Here is an 18031-nt window from a genome sequence, read left to right as displayed (position 1 = left end):
ATTCTCACCAGATGCCCGAGCCACCTCATCTGACTCCTCTCGATGCGGAGGAGCAGCGGTTCTACTCCGAGCCCCTCCCGGATGACCGAGCTTCTCACCCTATCTCTAAGGGAGAGCCCAGACACCCTGCGGAGGAAACTCATTTCGGCCGCTTGTATTCGCGATCTCGTTCTTTCGGTCACTACCCACAGCTCGTGACCATAGGTGAGGGTAGGAACATAGATTGACCGGTAAATCGAGAGCTTCGCCTTCTGGCTCAGCTCCTTCACCACGACGGGCCGGTGCAGAGCCCGCATCACTGCAGACGCCGCACCAATCCGTCTGTCAATCTCCTGTTCCATTCGTCCCTCACTCGTGAACAAGACCCCGAGATACTTGAACTCCTCCACTTGGGGAAGGATCTCATTCCCGACCCGAAGAGAGCATTCCACCCTTTTCCGGCTGAAGACCATGGTCTCAGATTTGGAGGTGCTGATGGTCATCCCAGCCGCTTCACACTCGGCTGCGAACCGCTCCAGTGAGAGCTGAAGGTCACGGCCTGACGACGCCAACAGAACCAAATCGTCCGCAAAAAGCAGAGACCCGATTCTGAGGTCGCCAAACCGGACCCCCTCAACGCCCTGGCTGCGCCTAGAAATTCTGTCCATAAAAATTATGAACAGAATCGGTGACAAAGGGCAGCCCTGACGGAGTCCAACCCTCACAGGAAACATGTCCGACTTACTGCCGGCAATGCGGACCAAACTCTGACACCGGTCATACAGAGACCGAACAGCCCATATCAAGGAGTCCGGCACTCCATACTCCCGGAGCACCCCCCACAAGAGTCCCCGAGGGACACGGTCGAACGCCTTCTCCAAGTCCACAAAACACATGTAGACCGGTTGGGCGAACTCCCATGCACCCTCCAGGATCCTGCGGAGGGTATAGAGCTGGTCCACTGTTCCACGGCCAGGACGAAAACCACACTGCACCTCCTGAATCCGAGATTCGACTATCCGGCGGATCCTCCTCTCCAGTACCCCCGAAAAGACCTTACCAGGGAGGCTGAGGAGTGTGATCCCCCTATAGTTGGAACACACCCTCCGGTCCCCCTTTTTAAAGAGGGGGACCACCACCCCGATCTGCCAGTCCAGAGGCACTGCCCCCGATGTCCACGCGATGCTGCAGAGGCGTGTCAACCAAGACAGCCCCACAACATCCAGAGCCTTGAGGAACTCAGGACGGACCTCATCCACCCCCGGGGCCTTGCCACCGAGGAGTTTTTTGACCACCTCGGCAACCTCAGCCCCAGAAATGGGAGGTCCCACGTCCGAGCTCCCCAACTCTGCTTCCTCATCGGAAGGCGTGTCGGTAGGATTGAGGAGGCCCTCGAAGTACTCCCCCCACCGACTCACGACGTCCCTAGTTGAAGTCAGCAGAGCCCCGCCCTCACCATACACGGTGTTGACGATGCACCGCTTCCCCCCCCTGAGCCGCCGGATGGTGGACCAGAATCTCCTCGAGGCCGTCCGGAAATCGTTCTCCATGGCCTCCCCGAACTCCTCCCAAGCCCGAGTTTTTGCCTCAGCAACCGCCGAGGCTGCGTTCCGCTTGGCCTGTCGGTACCCATCAGCTGCTTCCAGAGTCCCACTGGCCAAAAAGGCCCGATAGGACTCCTTCTTCAGCTTGACGGCCTCCCTCACCACTGGGGTCCACCAGCGGGTTCGGGGATTGCCGCCACGACAGGCACCGACCACCTTGTGGCCACAGCTCCGGTCGGCCGCCTCAACAATGGAGGCACGGAACATGGCCCATTCGGGCTCAATGTCCCCCACCTCCCCCGGGACATGGTTGAAGCTCTGCCAGAGGTGGGAGTTGAAACTCCTCCTTACAGGGGATTCCGCCAGCCGTTCCCAGCAGACCCTCACAATACGTTTGGGCCTGCCAGGTCTGACCGGCTTCCTCCCCCACCAGCGGAGCCAACTCACCACCAGGTGGTGATCAGTTGACAGCTCCGCCCCTCTCTTCACCCGAGTGTCCAGGACATACGGCCGCAAGTCCGATGATACGACTACAAAGTCGATCATCGAGCTGCGGCCTAGGGTGTCCTGGTGCCAAGTGCACATATGGACACCCTTATGCCTGAACATGGTGTTCGTTATGGACAATCCGTGACGAGCACAGAAGTCCAACAACAAAACACCACTCTGATTCAGATCGGGGGGGCCGTTCCTCCCAATCACGCCCCTCCAGGTCTCACTGTCATTGCCCACGTGAGCATTGAAGTCCCCCAGCAGGACGAGGGAGTCTCCCGGAGGAGCACTCTCTAGTGCCTCCTCCAGGGACTCCAAAAAGGGTGGGTACTCTGAACTGCCGTTCGGTGCATAAGCACAAACAACAGTCAGGACCCGTCCCCCCACCCTAAGGCGGAGGGAGGCTACCCTCTCGTCTACCGGGGTAAACCCCAATGTACAGGCGCACAGCTGGGGGGCGATAAGTATGCCCACACCTGCTTTACGCCTCTCACCGCGGGCAACTCCAGAGTGGAAGAGAGTCCAACCCCTCTCGAGGAGGCTGGTTCCGGAGCCCAAGCCATGCGTCGAGGTGAGTCCGACTATATCTAGCCGGAACCGCTCAGCCTCGCGCACCAGCTCAGGCTCCTTCCCCAGCAGAGAGGTGACGTTCCACGTCCCAAGAGCCAGCATCAGTAGCCGAGGATCAGACCGCCAAGGTCCCCGCCTTCGGCTGCCGCCCAGCTCACATTGCACCCGACCCCCATGGCCCCTCCCACGGGTGGTGAGCCCGTAGGAAGATCTTTTAGTTATCTTGCATAACTAATTGTAGAATTTTAGAAAGCCAAAGTATGCATGTAAACGCCAATAAACCCACATGCATTTTGACTTGTCAAAGTAGGAGGAACTTCAGAGTTCCTATCAGGTGTCTCATGTGAGCGTGACATAATTTCCCATGTAGATTTTATGCATTTCAACACACAAAATACAAATTGATGCAAATGATTAGTCATCAAGTACACGTTCAGTGCATTTCATCAGCTTTTGGTGTCATTGGAACAGAGATTTGGAGCACACATACACATGTACATTACACAGAGCCAGTCGATGATTATGTTGTTTCATCTGGCCTTTACCACAGTAAGACGTGTTATTACTGTCAGTATCTGAAATATCACTTGATGGAATGCAAGCTGTGCTGTGGGTTGGCTGTAAGAGAGCCTTTTACGAGCATGTATCAACGCTTCAGTAAGAACTGTCACCTCGGTATCAAAGAATGTGGATACATGATACCCCAACCCTTTTCATGTTGTATGTTTCAGATAATTTCAGTTCGAGGTATATTCAGGAACAACTTGTGAAAATCTTTTTTTACAAAACAACTTCTATTCGGTATCACTGATTTCAACCAGCTAAGACGGTGGTTATGTATCATAGAAAATAATAGATGTTGTAAATGGAATAGAATTTTCAACACCATGGTGTGAGGAGAATTAATGCTTTTAATCCCGTAAGAAATGGGGTGTTGAATAAAAATGCTATGTTAAGAATGTCCTGTGCTAAAAATGCAGCTTCAACACACATCTACTCTTATCCTTGAATAAAAGCTATTTATTGAAAAAGAAGACAAAGCTTACCTTGTGTTTGACATTTCTCTTTAGGGTTGCAAGATGTCCTGCCAGAGTTTCTGCGTGAGCGTTTTGTGGAGGCAGCCCTCAGCTATGTGGCGTGCAACTCAGAGGGCGAGCTTCTCTGCCGCAACAATGACTGCTGGTGCCAATGCTCATCCAGATTCCCAGAATGCAACTGTCCCTTTTCTGACATCAAGGTCATGCAGGAGAACCTGGAGAAGAGCAAAGGAGCCTGGAACAGCCTCAACCAGGAGTTCATGGAGTCAGGTATGGACCGTTACTCTTTAGAGGCAATCTGTTAAGCATTCTTAAGGTATAAACAGATTGTGTTGAACTGTGGCAAAAACTGAGCTTGTTTCATATTATTGGTATGTTTTTGGCTTGAAGCAGGTTTGAATTCGGTTTTTCAGCAAGTGTTTCATCCTGTCATATATAACATGAGGTTGTGTCATTGTTGTGGACTTGATGAAATATAGAGACTGAAACAGAAATAATGTGTCCCTCTGTTCGTCATGAATGATGGAGCTTCATTGTGCAGGGCCACAAAGACCTTTAACTGCTTAAAGGAAGATGGACTAAAACCTCACCCATTTTCAAGAAGTTATTCCAGTTTATTTCAACCCAAATGATATGGTTAATCTCAGTGTATGCTAACTCCATGCCATTTCTGTACTATCCACTACTATATTACAATTCCCAGGGAAATAGATGGTCACAAAATGAGACAACAGGTGCAAGTTCCGTTAAGAATGAGTTTTTGGAGAAATCATGTAAACACCATTTCAAGTGTGACTAATATCAAAATCAGGGAAAAAAAAAGTTTTCAGGTTTTTGTTTTATTTTCTTTGAATTGTAATGAATTAATCAAAATGAATTAATAGTTTAGGACATGCGTCTCTGTTGATGATAAGCAAACGCTGGCTTAATGTTGATGCTGTCTGAGGATTCACTGACTCTGTTACAGTACGTGAATAAGTTAGGCGAGCTGTGGACAGCTGGATGGGGGCTGCGTTGCATAAGTTTGTTTAGCTCCAGTTTCAGATGTAGCAGCTGGGCTAGCGATGATTTATTACTCCAAGCTTGATGCAGTTTATGCTCACTGCCGCTGTGTTTATACAGTGTGTACCTGTAAAGTGTTGCTGTGATTATGTTCATAATCAATCATGAAATTTAGTGACAAACAGATGAGTAATGAGCGATAACCAAACAGGAGTATGGCTTTGTTACAGCTGACAACAGTTATTGATTGAATGCTTTTACATATTTGTGTTTAATTTGGGATGCCACACTGCATGCACAATATTGTGCATTAAGCCCTTTCATGGGTAGAGTATGACTTTAAACAGACTTTAACCCTTGTGCGGTCTTAACATTCTGTTTACTCCCCTTGTCGGGTCAAAAATGACCCGCCCTACCAAAGCCCCAAAATAAAGCAACTTAATTGAATTTTAAATCCAAAATCATTTTTGTATGATGAAACACCTGTTATTTATCTATTCAACTCAATTCAATACATTTTTTATCATGTATTTTTTGTTACACAATACAAAAAGACAATCACCAGTTTTCAGGATTACACTTTTTTTTTACCACAAACCAACTGTCAGTTGGACCAACAGTTTTCTTGTTTTCTCAGTTTTCTGAGAAACTGAGAAAACTGAATAAATTATATTGAAAGGGTGAAAAAAAAGTGCATTTTTTTTCTGGTGTTTAAATGTTTTTATAATTCACGGGTCAAAAATGACCCATAAGACAATCTTTGTACCCTAGTGGTGTACAGCCCACATGGAAACATAAACAAAAATAAAGTATGACTTTTTCTAATGATAGGGTCCCTTTAGGAAAAGTCATAAAATTTCAAGTTGGAAAAAGATAGTTTAAGGTATTTTTTCTACAGCTAAACATGGTAGTGGGTCACTTTTGACTCGCAAGACAACAGGAGGGTTAAACGTATCCTCTTTCTCCTCACTAAAACAATTGGTTTTGGTCCTGCTGGCTCAATAGAGCTAATCTGTTTGTGTGTCCAAATCCAGTTTGGTCTTATGGGTCTTACAGGTTTTTACCAAACTAACATGTTTTGCAACCGGTAATACACATCTCAGTCCTAAGATGCCCATTGCTTTCATCTGTTCTGGCCACACTTGTTGCATGGTTAATTTCGGTATAATTTGGCTAAAGAGTTGCTGAAAATGCTTAAATTTGGTATTAAAGAATTAACTTTAGAGATAGATTGAAGTGTGCTCGTAAGGTGCGATATAGACATTATAGATCCATACACCGGACAAGATTACTGACCCTGATACCATACTTCCACTCAGAGTCATGCCAATGGTAGAGTATGTTTTTAGACTTAGATAATATGCTTTGTGTGAGTTAAAAAGTTACAAATCCCAGGAAATTTAAAATGGTTTTGCAGTAAGATCTCTTAATGAACAAGACGCTGTTGCGCTAAAATCAAATTCACTTTTCACAGTTCAGCCCCGTTTTTAGTCCAGTTTAATGAAGCAAACTAATCACAAGCTTTGCAGTGTGACTGACTCCCGCCCTCTGGTATTCGCATACCATCTGGGACGAGCCCACAACCGACATGATTTCAAATGGGGCTATTTTTTCTAAAACTCGTGCATGTGATTGGATGAAGAATCTGTCCGTCATCTTGACTGACACGCCACTTCAGCCACTCCCAATGACTCAACCCGTGACGTAGCTCAGAGCTTACCTGACTCCCGCCCTCTGGAGCATGAATGGGCGGCCATAACGCGGCCATAACGCCGCCCATTCATCCAAAGTCCCACCCAGCGATTAATGATTGGCTCTGATTATTTTCTAATCGGACGAAACACATATGACTCCCAGGCTCCTCAGATGGTTGTGTGAGGAAAGGGAACGCCCCCTCGTGTAGTTGGTGAACGCAGCCAGATGACGTGAGTCAGGTTATTCTTGACCGAGAAAAGGCAGAAAATGACTTTTTTGTGCTTGTGGATTAAAGACAACAATCCCCATAGTGCATTGCAATGCTCAAGATCCGCAGGCCACTCCCCCGAGAGTGTACAAGCTCCACCCGACTCTACGCTACCTGGAAATCATGTCACTGCCTTACCTGTTTGCACTTCCATCGAGCACCTTACTGTATACTCAATCACAGGGTCAATACCTCTTTTTTTTAATAGTGTGGATAATGTTGTTTGTGTGTCTTTATGTTCATGACAATTCTTATTTTGTGAATTAAAAAAACAAAATGTCACTCCTTCTCTCCTGTCTGCCTTCAACAAAGTTTAGAATAGCATCATAAACTTGGAAGGAGGTAACTGATTTGCAACAAACTTATAATGCAATGTATACTTGTAATGCTTCATAATTTATAGTAATTATAGGTAGGCTATGATCACAATTCTGGCGTTTTGTCATCTGAGGTAGCTAGGTAGTTCCAGTTCTGAAATGTTGGTCGTTCAATAACTCGAATACACTTGGAGCAACATTACTAAGAAAGAACCACAACAACGTACATTTTAACCATTTAATTAAATAACTATACAAACAATACAACTGTTGAATGAATATAGAACAAGGAAACTATAGCTTCTCCTGAGCGTCCTCCACTTGCCCGCAGTACTGGCCGTCTGGAGCTGGGTTGTTCTGGCGGATAGCCTGCACGACACGACACCCTCTGCCCAATCTCTCTCCTTGCAGGACCCACTCAAGAAAGTGCCGGTAGGCAGTTAGACAAAACATTGATCACAAAGTGAGTGATGGCATTTGAGCCTAGCGTGCCACAGTAGCTTGCTAAACTGCAAGCTATTTGTGCAATGAACATGCCACGTTAGCGTGTTAGCAAGAGTACTCCTTGACATAGTAACAAAGAAAACAAACTTACTTTACAGAAAGACGTCCATTTGGCCCTGTAGGCTTTGGCTGTCGTTTCCAGTTGACTTTAGGTATTCTAAAGTAGGTCTCCAGGACGCCACCAATTCGCCCCAGCTCGATATCTTCTTCAAAATCCCAGTGCCGGATTCACAAAGCATTCTTAAGAAAAAAAAAGTTCTTAACCGGTACTTTTATCTTAACTTTTGTCATAAGAAAAAAGCTAAGAACATTCCATATTCACAAATAAAATTCTTAAGTTTTTTCTTAACTTTCATGTTATCTTTTGTCTTAAGAACGATGTTAAGAATAATTGATATTCTTGAAAGCTTAGTTCTTAAGATTCTTCTTAGTTTTCCTCTTAACTTTAAGACAACCCTTCACCACATCTTAACACAGCAACAGAAAAAAGGTAAGCCTCTAATATTATTTATTTGAACACATTTCTACAAAAAAGGGAGAACCTTTGTTTAAACTTATGTTATGTAAGTTTGTTACCAATGTTTTTGTGTATGTTTTATTAATTATATTGGGTAGGTTATATACATTAGGCTCCAACTTACAGTTAGCTATTATTTACAATGGGCCTTAGCACTGTGTTTAGTATATAGGCTATTGAATGTAGCCCACAGCACTGAGATATGTTGACCATAGATCATGAGGCCAAGGCCTATTTAAGTTAATAATTTAATCAGTCATTTCATGAGTTTTTTTCCCAACATTCTAGTAAGTTCTTAAGTCATAAAAATACGAAGTTCCTAAGAAATGCCATTGTTCTTACGAAAATATTGACGAATTTCACTTAAGATAAATCTTAGGAACTTCCTAGTTTTTTTCTAAAGAATATTCCTAAGATTTATCTTAAGAATAGTTTTGTGAATCCGGCCCCAGTCCTCCGTGTTCGCTGCAGCTCTCTCTCTCTATTTCGTTTTTTTTATTGGCGGTTGACAAACAACTTAAAGCAGCATTACCGCCACCAACTGGCAAGGAGTGTGGATCTCATGACAATTATATATACCTATATCTATATATATCTATATATATATATATATATATATATATATATATATATATATATATATATATATGTATATATATATACACACACACACCGGTATATAGTTAGCTGCAGCTCTCTGCCAGTCTAAAACACTGGCACTGATCTGTGATAGGTCTGTTAGCGCATTAGGTCCAATCCCCCTATGGGCGGTGTTGAAGGGTGGGAACTAGCGCTTGTAGTCTCAACAGAAATCCACCCCTCTTATGGCCCTGTCACACTGTTGCGTATGAGAGAAGCGTATGAGTTGCGAATGAAAATTAATAATATGATTTTCATACGCACGAAAAGTCCTTGAAAATAAAGAATTGTGCGAATACTTACCGAATGGAACCTATGAGTAGCTTATGGTCAGCGTATTGACAGCGTATGGCCAGCGTATGTCAGCGTATGAACAACGTATAACCAGCGTACTCTGCGTATGACTAGCGTATGAGTAGCATATGAACTGCGCATGCCCAGCATTTCAACGCGCCTATATCAGCAGCCTTTCCACATTGCTCCATTATTGCAGTAGACGACGCGCTATCAACATCTCTCGAGACATTCATCTCGATCATGCCTCCCAAGAAGCAATCGTCGTTTGCCCGTGCCCTGGGCCGAGGTCGAGGAAAAGGCAAAAAAACACAAGAATCATTCTCACCCAAACCTGCTGAAATGCCTGATGCACCTGCGGCTGATGAGTTACATGCTTCTGAGCGATCAAGATCTCCAACTCCTGCTCCTGACCGCTCCCGTCGTCGGTTGCCTCAGATATGTCAGTTGCCAGACGGGCGGAGATGGAGGCGGCAGACGGGCGGAGGCTATAAATACGCTAGCTGTACGGTACACCTTCATGCCAATGTATAGCAACTTATGTCCAGCGTTCTCGACCTATCAGTAACGTACCTATATCGTGCCTCTAGCGTATTCAGCGTATGCTTAGCGTATTAACCATACGCACAAAAGTTTTGAGCATGTTAGAAAATTTATTTCTGCCTCAGCGTATGCCAACGTATGCCTGCGTGCTTGAAACGTATACAACCTATGCCTAACGTTCCCCTAGCGTATGTCAGCGTATACCAGCGTATGAATGATAATTTTCATACGCTGGCATACGCTAGTGCCATACGCAACAGTGTGACAGGGCCATTACACTTCCTCCTACAATGACGCAAAATGACGATTTTTGCGTCATTGTAGGAGGAAGTGTAAAGAGGTGAATACGGATTTCTTCCGTCTCAGGGGGAAATGAGAGAGTGTTGCATGACCATTCAAAAGTATGACTGGGTTTCTAACAATGCAAAGCCTAATGCAAATGGGTGGAGTGTCCCTTTAATAGTTTCATGGGTTTCGCACATGATAAAAAGCTATATATACATTCTCACAACTTCCTTCCTTACTTTGTTGCCAAGCAACAAGCAAAAACCTTCTGATTTAGTTGCCTCTTTATTTTATGTTCCTATTATACTATTTATCTTCTGATTAAATTGAAAAATAGACTTTCCTTCACCAATAAGTAGAGATCTATGATACTAAAGATTAACAGTTTGACAGCAGCATTAATCCTGCCTATTGTAATGACTGACTAATCATGCGTTATCCCTCAGTATTCATTAGTTGTGTTCTTAGTCAAGAAACAACTGTTGTCCTGGTTCAGGCCACACAAAATACCAATCAGTCTAAGCAGTAGGCTGGATGAATTTAAATGACTGGAGACTGGCAAAGGAAATCAGGGATTATTAGTATTTATTGATTATTTACAGCCCGGCTGATCATGTTTGCTCTTGTGATTTCATCCATTTGTTTTCCAGACCACTTCATCCTGGTTAATGTTAAAGTAAGGCAAGTTAAGCCAGGGAGCTGAGCTCGAGCATGGGAAGAGGAAGCACACGTTCAATTTTTGGTATTGATTGGGAACAGTTTTGTTAGAATAGTGCAATACAGCATTGATTTTGGTGGAGGATGAGGTCACTGAGCAATCTTGTTCTTATTAATAGTGAAAAAGAAAAGTTTAAGTTTAAGTTTATAAAGAATAAAAGTGAAAGCTTTTCTGCCCTTTTATGACATTTACATGATAGCTTTTTGGCTGTATGAGTCATCCCTTTTGAATGAAGCAGTGTTTAAAAGTGCATCATTTTTTAAACAAAATGGAGATTTAGTGTTGTCTCAACTCGTTAATTCTTGGAAACACAGCACTCACATTCTTATTGAGCAGAATTCAGGGTGATATGCATTTTCAGCTTTCTTGCTGAAGCAACCGCAGACTTACTGTAGTAATGTTACACCTTGTTCGCCACTGGAATGAAAGTCTAGTCTTTGCACGCTGAGCAGAGGTGGCTAAGACCCCATAAGGTGTACAATCTCTCTCTTGTTAAATTGCATTTCAACAAGCTGGTCTGCTTTATCAAAACTATTTATCACAGCCAGAGACACAGGTGTGTGATGTAAAGGTGGCAATGCTGAAGACCAACGAGGGCAACAATAAATTGGCTAAAGTTTTTTTCTTTTTTTCTTTGCTCCATTTCAACACATCACCAGCTCACCTCTTAATGATTTGGAAGTTGTTGGTAGGATTTAATTGGACGAAGGTTTATGGCAGTGCACTGCACATTGTCGTTTTGTGTCTTACTGCAGAGTTCAGGTAATGGGGTGTGTGCTGCCATTTGTGTGGAAATTGCGTGTGACACTTCGGAGGTAAGCAGCGTTGCTGTGCGTTCATTTAGCTTTGTTTTGACAGCACCTGATATTCCAGAGTTGCTGTTTTTGCTAGGTATCTACACTTTATATAGATGCACTGACAGAGTGTCAGTGAAAAGAAAGACCAGTAATTGTGTGTTTTTTCTCATTGTGCTGACTACATGTTTTTCATCAAAAGCAGAGCTCTTTATTTGCTCTTTATCATGAAAAAAAGTAAACCTTTAGTGCTTTCAGAGTATTGTGTGTATGAGTAATGAGCTAAAAATGCCAGGGAAGGCACACACACACACACATACACACACACACACACACACACACACACACACAAGGATGGCACAGGCGTCAACTGCACTGCCGCGGGCGTGTCTGTGTTGGAGGGATCATCAAAGTTTCATCTAATTTTAGGGAACACACACAATCCACTTACACATTCACACAAGTGCCTTGCATGAAGTAAATTTGGATACAATATGAATGCAAAATGGTGAGTAACGATATTTGCCATGTAGATTAGTGTCAGACTTTCAGAGCTTTGTGTTAGCTTGTATTGTTTCTCCCTCTTCTCCTCTTTCTGTGTTTCTATCGCACCTCTTTTCTTGCATATCCTCACTCAAACATGCAAACACACACACATCGAACACACACGGTGGCTTTTAGCTTTGGGGATGCCAAGGAAGTTGGGTTGACTTTCATCTGCTGGGATGAGCTGATAAATTTATTGTGGCGAGAAGAAAACAACTGGGGGGATCGTGCGTGTGATAGATTCTTCATGCGTGTGTCAGAGAGAGAGAAAAGGGGCAAAGGGAAGAGACTAAATCAGAATATTTGTGAGATAAAAAGGTTGTGAGAGAAAAAGGGGGAGTAATGCCCTTAAACCTCAGTCCCTCACCGTTTGAAAAACAAAGACCTAAAGCTGACTTGATAGCTAGCAACACACACACACACTTACAAATCGCAAGAGCTCATTGCTCTAAATATTATTTGCTTTGTGAATAGAAATAATGTGTTTTTGAAGGCAATATGTTCTGAGAAGTTGTGAATAACCCAGAGAACACCATACTTTTTTTTGTCTTTTTTTTTTAAATTGGAAACCCACCATCTTGGCACAACATCCTCTAATATCTACAGTGTCTAATATTTATCATTTGTGTTGTGTCTGCCATGGAGCGAACATTTCTTTGTGATTGCCTTAAAAAACTCCTTGGTTCTACTGCTCACATGTTTTTATGATCACTTTGTGTAGGGGATGTTGTAATGTATCAGAACTGATGAAAACCACGATATTTAAAAAAGAATTAAATATTGAAATTATGTTAATAATGTACTGTAAATATGAAAAGAGGCTTCTTTAAAATGATATTTTCCTTACAAAAAGACATAGTTGAAGCTGCAAGCTTTATTCAAGCGCTTGCTACGTCAGATGCTCTCACACAAAACATCCCATTAGTTTAGTTTAGTTTAATGTTTATTTAACAGGGACAGTGCACAACATACAATTGAGCCAGATTATAGCCAAAAGGCTAATTTTCATCTGTAGTCCCTGGACAGGAATTGATGTTAAATTAAAAAAAAAAAAGATTAAAATTAATAATAATAATAATACAAAAATATAACAACAAAACACAATATTGGGTGAGACTATGTGCAGAATAGGCCTACAGTATATTGCATGACAAGTAGGAAAACACAATTTAAAAATAAACTAACGAAACAAAAACATGATATATGATAAAGTAAACACAAGTACACAAAATCAATGACTAAAAATGTCCACAGTGCTGCCCTGCTTTTAGCCACTTCTTAAGACCTGATTTAAAAGTACTAAGTGTGGTGCTTTCCCTGATACCAACAGGGATACCATTCATTATAGTGTGTTGTAAATGAATCACACGGTTCTCATATGTGGTTAAGTTTTATTCCTGACTTGCTTGCTAGCCGACCTCCTTACTGGATAACGGCGAACAAACTTCTAACTTGCTTCTTTTTCCTAGAGCTGGTGTCTTGCTGGCGACTTGCTCAAAATAACATGTACAAGCTGCCATATATTGTTTTAGTGCCTGTCAAGAGACCAAACACAGAGACTCATCCTACAGCGAACATCACTATTATGCTTTGTTTTAATGTTTCATCTTCTTTCAAATTGTGTCAAGACCAACTAACATGAGATGGATTTCATCTGTTTTGCTTCGCGTTTTCACTGAATCCCGAGAATAGTCCAAAATGAACAGAACATTTTTGTGTCTCCTGGTGCCTGTTGGCATCCAGGTTTTTACAAAGCAAACATGTGATAAATTCTTTTCAAATATATAGCTCAGCTTATTTGCTACTCTCAGAGGAAGACATAGACTGCCTGGTAGCTTTAGTTTAGATATAGGATTTGCTAGATATTTATGAAAATATTCATCTTTCCAGCACTAATCTTCCCATTTGTGACCTTGGAAAGTTGTTATCCAGCCAAAAGAAGGATGTTATCATTCTGCTCTGGTAGCTTTGGTCGGTTTTACTTCTTTTAGAAGTTAACATAGATGCAACTGCTGTTTTTGCTCCTCTCCTGACTGTCTTGGACAAGAATTCAATTTTACCAACTGGCTCTGCTCCGTATTGGATTTATTTAAGATAGCTGAAGATGGATGGATTTCTCATCCACGAATTTAAAAGTGCCCTTAGCATCAAAGAGCGCATTATCTTTGAATATTTCCAGAAGCAGGACAGTATCTCTGGGACTGATTCTAAATTAAATACTGTAGGCGTTTGTTTTTTAGCACAATGAGTAACCAACACCACAAGATGGATAACTGCACAAGTTGAGACACATTAAGATTAAATAAAAACAAAATGATTAATTACGCATGCATTTAGCTCATAAGGGTGGGCCTTTACTCCACCAGACATTATTATGACTGACTTCAGACAATAATTAACTTGCTATTCCGATTTAGGGGTTAAAATTGGTACTGTGTCTCAGTAGCATGTCCCATCCAACGTGTAACCCATTAAGCTGGATCTTTGTGTAATTACATTAGCTCACATATTGGGTTCTCTGGCTTGTGGAGTGTGAGGAAAGTGTATAACTAACAAATGAGGTCCCTCATTCATGTAGCATATGATGGAGCCTCTTGGTTATTAAGATTCAATTCCCTGCTCCAAGGGTGGGCAGGAAGTGATGTTAGAACCACACGGAGAAATACTGAGGGTGTGAAAGGGGGTTTTCCATCTTCTGCTCTGTCAAAAGGATGTTTGTCATGGAAGGAACCAAGTTTTCAAGTAGACGTTTCCATATGCTGAGTAGTTTCAAAACTTTTGACTTTGTCAGAATGTGAGCCATTCAGATGCCATTGTTTGGATAATATGGAGCCATTATGTGCTTGCTTCCATGAAAAGTTTCAGCCCAGCTGTATATCATATTATTCATATTATTAGTGGATTGATAATAAAAATAGTCCATAGTGACAGTGATTAGACAAAGTGAGATGAACATTTAGAGGTCAGCTTTGTGAGGAACTGTTGCATCTGCAGTTTCCCATTGTCATTTCCCGCATTAATTGGTATACTTGCCACTCCAACATTAGATTTTTATGTCAAATGAAGAAACAGATTATGATCATTAGACCAGCTCGTCAGACCGTGTATGAAAGCACAACATCACAAGACTTGTGTGTTGTTGTGGGTTACCTTGACAGAACACGTGTATACTTCAGAGAACAGGCTCTCTTTGAGAGACCTCTCACTAATCTAAGTACCGTATACCTTAAATAGAGTAGCAATTAAAGCTCTCCAACAAGGTGCAAATTTCACTTTTGGCACAAGAACAACAGCAGCCACTGAGGATATTTGTTCCAATAATTGCTCTGCATCGTTGCACAGCAGTAGCAAAAAACAGCGGATGAAGGCATTTTGGAATAACAGATGTTCTACTGTAAACTTCACATTCACAGGCATTTTAGAATGAAAGACATTTGAGAATTATTTCAGGATAGATGTTATCCCAAAATGCCATTTTCTAAGGCACTGATAAATGATGTCACCTTGCTGAATGTCACATCAGAAAATGTTCAAAGGAGTTGTCTTTGAAGACTATTTTGTTGATTAGTTCGAGAATTTGTTGTGTTGTAAAGAAAATGAGTTTTAAAAATGAAAATGTATTCTCTTCCTCTGTGGTAGGTATGCAGATAGCGCTGCTTCTATTTACCCTGTTTATTTGCTGTGTTTGCCTCTCAACTCATACCCAAAGCAATATATTCTTAGAGAGTTTAAACAGTCACATGGATTGCATTGGAAGCACTCTTATTTGGAGTAACTAGGATACGGTTTCCAGTAAGAAAGAAAAAAAACACACTGACCAGAATCTACAATAGTGATACTTATAAACGAATCAGTCGTCCTAATTAAATTCCATTCATATGCACTGCATTAGGTAGAGTGAAATCTCAGTGGAAGATGAAATATAGCCAGACGTTACTTTAATCCAAAGCTACCTTCGGATCAATGACAGGAGGCTCTGTTTAACTATCATCTCCTTATTGCAACTGCCAGCAACATGTCATGTATCATGTTTATCTCCCTTTTAATGGTCTTCTCACCTTCTGCCTTCTGAATTATATTCCTCTTCTTGTAATTTTGTAACAAGTTACAGATCATCAAATTGTCTCTCGTCCTCTATTACGTCAATGAGAACACATCTTTGTGAGCTAACAGGATTCTGTTTGATACTCTGTTCCACTCCCAAATAGTCCTGGCATGGATGCCACTCTACGCTATCAGGACCTCCATTGCTTTGAATGCAAGCCCAGTTTCTCCTTTATTGCAGTCATAAAACATGTTGTCTTGGCTTGTAGCAAATGCACTTCCTGGATTTCTTAAGACACAACCACAAAGAGGAATTCTTATATTTTTTTTGGCCTAAAGATGGATGTCAACTTGGATGAACATTGTACAACAATTCCTTCTCATGTAATTTCTCTCACTTATTTCTCAGATAGTGTTATGAAATAACTCTTATTATAAATGTTTATTGCACTTTTTTATTGTTAAATTTAAAAAAGAAAACATAATATTATTTTAATATTTTAGATTTGTTTATAATTTAAAAGCCTTATGAATATAAACATTAAAGGGTGCACCAAAAGGGTGCAGTTATATTGGATAGTAGTTCTAAATCAGGGGTCTCCAACACGTCGCTCGTGAGCTACCAGTAGCTCGCCACCCCTTTCCAAGTAGCTCGCCAAAGGGCCAATGAATCATACATTAATTTGAAAACTTAATTGGTCTCTCGGCAAATCTTGATGAGTCCAGCGACCGCAAATTGAATTTGCTCCTGGGCGCAGTCTAGTCAGTTGTGGTCGTTTTGCGAGGCTGAAAATCTAAACTTAATCAGGCCAATCAAATCGTGAGGAGCGGGGTCGGAGGCCGGGCTACCTAGTGATGACAGAGGTGCTACGTTTCAGTTTGTAGTTCCAGAGAGAGGTAAACAGTGGCTGGGCCCAGCGAATAGTCTTTCGAGTTGGCTTTGGCAGCGACTCTAGAAGATTTAAATATATTTTTTTCTTTGCGAGACGAACAGATAACTGCACTTAAGTTTTTCTTGAAAAAAAAAGGACGTTTTCGGAGTTTTGCTCACCGGGTACAGTAAAAGTTTAATTTACCAGCTTGCTCTGTTGGTGGGACGACGCTCTGATTGGTTGTTGCGCCATCCTATTGCGTGGCGTTGAGTGCAGAGGCAACTTAACAGACAACCATTTATCCCGCCCACACTGCTATCCAGCGTCAATAAAAGCTGTACAGGTCTGGCTTGCTAGGCTAGTGAGAAGGAGTTTACGATGGCGACAACATGATCAGTGCTGTCAAGGCGTTCAGTGCAAAACTGTCATTGTACATTCAGCAAGTGAAAAGCAGAAGATTTCAGCACTTCCCCTCTATCTCAAAGATGCTGGACAGTCACACAGGTGCAGCCAGCGTTTTAAATGTGTCCAGGTATTGTGACCTCTTATCAAGGCTTGGACAGGAGTTTGCTGACAGATTCAGTGACTTTGAGAAACTTGAGCCCTGTCTGACATTTATGGCCAACCCTTTCATGAATGTGGACATAAGTGAGATTTCAGGACAGATGGCTGAACTTTTCTGTGTCGATCCTGAGGAAATGGAGGTTATAAACCTTCAAAACAATGTGCACTTAAAGTCTCAGCAGCATTCACAGCATTTCTGGAGCTTGGTAGAGCCAGATAATTATGAAAATCTTCACCAAGCAGCTCTGAAAATGTCTGCTTTGTTTGGGTCTACATACCTCTGTCAGTCAGCTTTTTCTGACATGAATGTCCTGAAATCAAAGCTCAGAACGAGACTGACTGATGAACATTTAAATGACTCCATAAGAGTGAACTTAAGTGGATACACTCCAGCATACACCTCTCTTGTTGACTCCTTGCAGTGTCAGTCATCTCACTAGCTAAAAAAGCTGAACTTCTGAACACATTCACACACACACACACACACACACACCTTCACTGCTCAATATTGAACTGAACTAAATGGTTTTTATTGTGAATGCAATTTTTGTTCTTTATTTTTGTGATGTTTTAATACAGAATGTGAGATGTGAACAGTAACATATTGTAAATGTTCAGGAAAAGAAGGCTTATTGAGTTTGTTTGTTCAAAATGAGCGATGATAATAAATGTTACAAAACACAAGTAGCTCTCGGCCATTTTTATTTTGTTAAAGTAGCTCTCAGAGGGAAAAAGGTTGGAGACCCCTGTTCTAAATTGATCATTTTTACTGCACATTGAAAGGTAATGCCAAAAACACAACACAAA

The 18031-nt window shown here is 42.1% G+C and overlaps 1 protein-coding gene across 2 annotated transcripts in view; it reads left to right on the top strand.

Moving 5' to 3' along the window:
• brinp2 (bone morphogenetic protein/retinoic acid inducible neural-specific 2) overlaps nt 1–18031 on the top strand; it is a 244119-nt gene that overhangs the window by 178840 nt on the left and 47248 nt on the right. For both annotated transcript variants that reach the window (XM_075483744.1, XM_075483745.1), the window contains one exon: nt 3656–3892. In XM_075483744.1, the coding sequence (XP_075339859.1) occupies nt 3656–3892 (237 nt within the window). The remainder of the gene's footprint in view (nt 1–3655; nt 3893–18031) is intronic.

This window comes from Odontesthes bonariensis, chromosome 14, assembly GCF_027942865.1.
Source record: "Odontesthes bonariensis isolate fOdoBon6 chromosome 14, fOdoBon6.hap1, whole genome shotgun sequence".
In the NCBI taxonomy this organism is placed as follows: Eukaryota; Metazoa; Chordata; class Actinopteri; order Atheriniformes; family Atherinopsidae; genus Odontesthes; species Odontesthes bonariensis.
The sequence above is the reverse complement of the archived record's forward strand: the minus strand, read 5'-3'. Positions and strand labels throughout refer to the sequence as shown.